This window comes from Trachymyrmex cornetzi, unplaced genomic scaffold (assembly GCF_001594075.2).
Source record: "Trachymyrmex cornetzi isolate Tcor2-1 unplaced genomic scaffold, Tcor1.1 scaffold223, whole genome shotgun sequence".
Classification (NCBI taxonomy): domain Eukaryota; kingdom Metazoa; phylum Arthropoda; class Insecta; order Hymenoptera; family Formicidae; genus Trachymyrmex; species Trachymyrmex cornetzi.
The window spans coordinates 3169389-3175872 of NW_017296881.1; the positions used below are offsets into that span (position 1 = coordinate 3169389).

The 6484-nt window shown below is 29.8% G+C and overlaps 1 protein-coding gene across 2 annotated transcripts in view; it reads right to left on the reverse strand.

Moving 5' to 3' along the window:
* Window positions 1–1623: 1623 nt before the first annotated feature.
* Window positions 1624–6484, reverse strand: part of LOC108760346 (uncharacterized protein DDB_G0287625) — a 6579-nt gene continuing 1718 nt past the window's right edge. The window contains exons 5-10 of one of the 2 annotated variants that reach the window (XM_018506232.1): window positions 4601–5537; window positions 3741–4265; window positions 3430–3624; window positions 2827–3015; window positions 2581–2726; window positions 1624–2487 (exon numbers count right to left, since the gene is read on the reverse strand). In XM_018506232.1, the coding sequence (XP_018361734.1) occupies window positions 2381–2487; window positions 2581–2726; window positions 2827–3015; window positions 3430–3624; window positions 3741–4265; window positions 4601–5537 (2099 nt within the window). In that variant the 3' untranslated portion in view covers window positions 1624–2380. Of the gene's footprint in view, window positions 2488–2580; window positions 2727–2826; window positions 3019–3429; window positions 3625–3740; window positions 4266–4600; window positions 5538–6484 lie in introns of both variants that reach the window. The other variant, XM_018506230.1, reaches the window with a different exon arrangement.

Sequence of the window (6484 nt, forward strand, 5' to 3'; positions counted from 1 at the left end):
TGTCTAGATGTGAGGCCATCTAACCAACAAGTTCCAATGATCGTACATATTTTACCAACAACTCCTTCATTGTATGAAGCAACGCTCACTCTTACGTCTTTAGATGATAAAGAATTTCGAGTATATACTATCGACTGCTTACGATCCTAAAGTTATCATTACTACGGAATTATACATTAAGTAAGTGTAAAGATAAATAATTCGATTATAAATTTTGTTTTTACATTTTATTTCGGTGTTAAGAATATAGAAACGCTTTGATGAGAAACGAATAAAAAAATGTGGAAAGGTAATGATCATAATAATCATAACGTATGATTTTTAATATGCATTTATTAACAATATGTTCGATCGTATACCTGCACAAATTTAATTAAGAAATTACAATAAGTTTCTTCATACAATAAAATTTCATTGAAGATTATCTCATGATTTTACTTTTGCTGGATCGTTTTTAATTAATCATGGCAGTAAATGATTAATCGTATAATAGAGACATTATACATATAATATGTAATATAATGAATTAATGAAGACTAAACGCTTACATTTCATTAAAAAATTCGGTTTACAGTAGTAGTAGATTTTTATGTCAAGCCAAATATACATATTTGATATATGTAATTTAATTAATTTATCAGAATTGTTCTTTTTGTCATCATTCGAGTTATAATTAAATAAAATCAGGTAAACATTACAAATTTCATATTTGATAAAACAATGACGATAATTCTTGATTAATTTTTTTAATTGCGAAAAAGATATGTAAAGAGATGAATAATATGTGTAATATGTGAATAATATGTGTATATCTGATATCATGATTTAAAATAAATGTATAAGAAATCATGAAGGAAGCAATAAATAACATTTGAATTAACGCGCGTCAAAGAATTTGTAAAAAAAATTGAATTTATATATTTAAAAATGTTCTAGCTAAAATTATCTAATTTTCACGTATATAGGGTGTCCGGAAATCAAAATACTACAACAAGAAAGTTTTCGAAAAATTAAGTAAAAAAGTTATTTGTAAATTTATATTATAAACAATAGTTTTTCAGATATAAGAATTTAAATACAGTCAATTACAGACTACGTTTAAGAATCGGCGACAAGAAAATTCATTTACGTTTCAATTAGGAGTAAATATATATCTACATTCTATCATGTATTGTTTTGTCAAAAAAATATTTGGCCATAAAACTTGTATTGAATGTTTTATGAAGCTATAAAGCCTACTAAAGAGTCGGATTTTGCAATTTGAACCTTGAAACATTATAATAAATAAGATTATCTGTACTTCAGCTACACTACAATACACATTGAATGAGATGTTAAAAATGCTTATTTTGCGTTTTTATTTAAAATGTCACTCTTTAGCAAGATGTAGGCAATTCTCTTGATTATGAATATCATAATTATATTGTAATTTTCTCAATAGTTTAACCGTAATTTGAGACAAGAGAAATTTGTCTTCGACATGCAATCTGTAATTGGTCACATTTACTTTTATTATCTCAAAAACTACTGCTTAAAATAAAACTTTACAAATAACTTTTTGACTTAATTTTTCGAGAGCTTTTTTGCTACAGAAGTTTTAGTCGCGAATTTCATATTTGCAAACTGCATATCCGCATTTATTGTAGATGGAATCTGTAGACAGAACGTTTAAAACAAATCTATATAAACCAGTCCTTCATTAACTACTACTAGTAACGTTTCCGAAAATTTTAAATATAATATATATACATATATATTCAGGCAAATTTTGCCTCTCGTCACATCATTCTTTCTAGAAATAGGCAGATAGCATGATGAATCGAGTTCATTTATTTTCAACTAAAGAGTCTAAAGGGAGAGCGGCGCCAATAGAATCATCTAACTTTTACTATGATTGCCTGAAGTAATAAATAGGCTTTCTGCTTAGCTAAAATAATTTTTGCTCAAGATTACGTGATTAGTTGGCGATTCTCTTCTACATAGACTCTCTGTATGCAACAAGATCAGGTACCTGCTCAGTGCGATTGTAACTTGAATATTTTCAATTATCCGTATTTACATAACCAGATATATTGCATAATGAGAAAACCATTAAAATGTATCATTTTTTTTTCAGAAAATTCGATAAGATTTGGCAAGCTGAGGAAACAAATATCTGATGAGACTAAACAATTTGAATAAAGCATTGGATAATTAAAAATTTCAAATGCTCCTAATGTATTTATAATTGGATATTTCTAATTTTTATTTGTTATAGTAAAAGAGCAGCACCGAAACACACTGTATATGAGCATTGATACAAGTGCGTTTCTTTCTTTAAAAAATTTACTTTAATAATCAAACTATTGTTTAAATTTAAAACGATTAGACAATACGTATGTCAAACTTTTCTTTTGAGCATATATGCTGTTGACTTTAAGAGATAATCATAGGACATGTCTTCATTTATGTGAGATCTCCTTCTAGAGGCACCATCTTCTACATTGTCTGTCAAGAAAATATAATCGCCATAAATAAAGAAGATAAAATTTTGTTACATACATACATACATATGTATGATATATTAATTAATTATCTTACCAAGATCGGCGTACTTGGATTTGCAAAACGCTCTGCGACCTCCAAAAGATAGAGTATATTTGGGTAAAGACGGATTGTCATTACCATGTTCCACGGCTTCGTAAGCATCATTGTTGTATAGAAAAGTGACAAAACCGTAGTTTTCGCTAAAATAATATCCCAGATTATAGAGATTGTAGAAATTGTAGTATAAGAATAATATAATTTTTAAAAAATAATGAAGTGAATATAAGTGAAGATACATACCCATGTTCACGAAAATGTACACTGATATCTTCAACGGGTCCAAAAATCTCAAATCTCTTACGTAGATCAGATTTGGTAATTCCTTCGTCTATACGTCCTACATATACCACTCTTCGTTCTTCTATTTCTCTTTGCTTTTTTCTGTTGTGCCAATCATCGTAAGTTTCGGAACAAGAATCTAACGGTGATCTACTAGAGACAAATTATAAAAATGATGAAAGGTTATATATCGAGGATTTTATTAAATATATATGGCTATCTATATATTAATCTTAACAACAATTGAAAAGTTTATTTTCCAAATATAAGTTCTTTATTTTTTCCAAATTTTTTGAAAATATGTAAATATGTAAATTTTATAAACATTTTGTATTAAATCAAAATATAATATATATATAATTATTTAATTATAAATATAATTAGTTAGAATCTTAAGACATCGTGGAAATAAGATGATAATTGGCCATTAGAATTGGTAATTAGAATTGGTTATTTAGAATTAGGTAGAATGTAGTAAATTATATAGTAAGAAATTTGTTAGATGAATATTCGTTTCAATGTCAATAGAAATTGCATCTTTATATCTCGAAAAGTATGTTTTACCTATAACTTCTATTGGCATGGCGATTGGCTAAGGAACGTTTCTCATATTTATCATAACTTCTTTCGCGTTTCTCGTATTTATCGTAACTTCTTTCGCGTCTGTCATATTTATCATAACTTTTTTCACGATCCCTACTATCCTTTCTTCGTTTATTAGACCATTTATTTTTTCGAAGATTCGAAGTCGAGGGAGATCTATTAACAGAATGTTTATAAGAATTTTATTTAAATTAATCTTGTTTACAAGCTAGTGTATTATTGATTTTATTTATTATACATATAATTCTGATTGGAATGAATTGGTTACATACCTTAACCGTTTAGAATAAAACCGTTTGGGAGATCTAGATCTGGATCTAGATCTAGATCTAGATCGGATGTCGGATCGAGAGCTAGAACGTGAATACGAATGCTTTGATATCATTGAAATAGATGCGGGAGACGACCAACTGCTTGTTGAGGTGACAGAGCTGCGTCGCGTGCGATGACTTATTGTTCGTCGGCTGCTACGTCGATCTACTCGAGATCTACTCCTACTCCTACTCCTACTTCTACTGCTACTCCTGTCTTTGCTGCTACTTCTGCTTCTGCTTGTGCTTGTACTAACACTTCTGCTTCTGTTCCTATTTCCTGTCCTGCTCTTACTTCTACTTCTCCTTGTGCTTCGATTTTCACTTTTGCTTCTACTTCTTCTGTTTCTACTCTTACTCCTACTTCTACTCTTGCTACTGCTTTCGCTTGTCGTACTCCTGCTTCTGCTTTTTGATCTAGATCGACTCAAACTGCGAGAGACTCTTTCGCAGGATTTCTGTTTTTTATCCTTTGTACTTTCCTCCCTGTTGTGACATTGTACAAATTATTATAATATAATTAGAGTGCAAAAGTTCTCGTAAGATTTCACGATGACTTCTTTCAAGAAAGAGGGCCAAATATTTTAAGGACTAAATATTTTAAACTGACCAGGATCTTTTCGAAAGATCTTTTTTAAAACGTATGTGTAATTATTCGTAATATCATCATATTGAACAAATTATAAAAAAATCTTTTTATTAAATTATTTGCATTATTGGAACAAGTGGTTTTGATATATGAAACATTCGAATAAGAAGGTTCATCATGAAATCCGATAAATTTCAAGATTAATAATAATAAATAATATTGAATACCTTACCTTTTTTTGTTTGTCTCCATAATTTTCGCATCTCCCTCTTTCTCCTCAACATCTACTGATTTTAAATATTCAAAAATATTTTTGTCCGTTTCTGTTTGTATATTGCGAGTAGGTGGTTTCGGCTTATTTTTTTCTTCTTGTATATCTGATTCCTTTTTCCAACATGGTATAATTTCTCTCTGACAGTAAAATGTATCCTTTATTTCTTGATCAGGTCTGAGTGGTAGTTTCATAGTTGAAGCATGATAAACATCCACTTGTATAGTTCGAGATGGCTCTTCCACTGTCATCGATTTGTCATTACGAGTTTTATCGTTCAGTATTCTTTTTCGATATTCTAATACACTAATTTTAACACGAGATGTCTTGTCTTCTTCATGCGGTGGCGTGTTTTGAGTATTTTGTTCAATTATATTTTGTACTTCATTATTTGAATTATTCATAGTGGTTACCATATTTTCATTAGAATTATTTATTGAAAACTGTGATTGTGATATATTTTGTGGATTGAGATTCTTCAATACGGAAATATATTGCACTTTAGGACTCGTTTGTACACTATTCGTTTTAGGTAATACATGTTTCTTTGATTGCAGAATGATTTTTCTAGCTAAAGGTGAACGAATAGAAAGGAGAAGAGGTTTGACGGTTGGTGACGCGTTTGAAATATTTATATTTCTAACAGATGAATTATTTAAGTTGTGGGAGTATTGGAAAGGAGTCTCTTTTTGACAGTCTTTACGATCATTTTCGAGCCAATTATCTTTGATTTTATTTTGTAAGACTGCTGGTTTTCCATTACCATCACATATATTAACCAAGTCCAAGCGGCATCGTTCATTTGAACTACCAATATTGTAATGTCTTTCATGTTGATTGGTTCCATCAGGATTCTCATTTTGGCTCGATTTTAATACAGATGTATGTTTTGTAGTTTCTAGTATACATAGGTATATTTTAATGTCATTAATTAAGATAGTTTTCTATTTTTATTACTTAGGGAAGAGTGGCCCTCAAGCACTTTAGGAAAATCTTAAATAAAATGCATGTTTATAAAAAAAATAACGTTGAAGAAAAAAAAGCAAAGATATTGAGTGCAAAAAGTGCAAGCAACGCGAACAGACCTACGTTTGGGCATGCCTGAACCTCCCTAACCAACTAGTACTCAAGGCTCCCAACCACTACATTGTTAAATAAATGATCGTTCAAGTTTTTTAGCTTAAAGAAGCACGCCCGAAAATTAGCTCACATTATACATAAAACACCCACTTTTTATTGTGATAATATAATTTTATGTATAAATGCAAAGTAATAATGGACATATAATAATAATAATGGAATTTACAGTACTTCCCTATAAGGGACTTGAGAAATAAGCAGAGGTTTTGTACACTAATGATGGCTCGGAAGGAAACCAAAACGTTTGTCAATTTATAAGAAGTAATGTCAAGAATAAAAAGGTTTTTGCGCTCTAACTACCGCGCTCGACTCTTATATGTCCGTTCCATTTTGTAATTAATTTTAAGTTTAAAGAGTCCAAAATTATTTAATTTTGAATAATAATGGAATTAGACAAAAACTTGAATATGCTTCTACTTAGTGTTTAATTCTTGTCGGTCCGAATAAGATCTTATTATTGGTTTAATATTATAATATATTATAGGACCGTACATGTGATAACACAAACTATAGAAATCAAAGCCTTACACGGTCTAGCTGGATCTTTAATGCTTGTATGATTCTTATGTGAATTTATATACTACGTATGTAGTCCCACAGAAACGCGCGCCGAAAAATTTCCGGTCTTGAAACGCTAACTCTACTAAACTACCGCAGCAATATCACGAGTTAAATTGACTATCAATTTAACAAATTTTTTTTTTT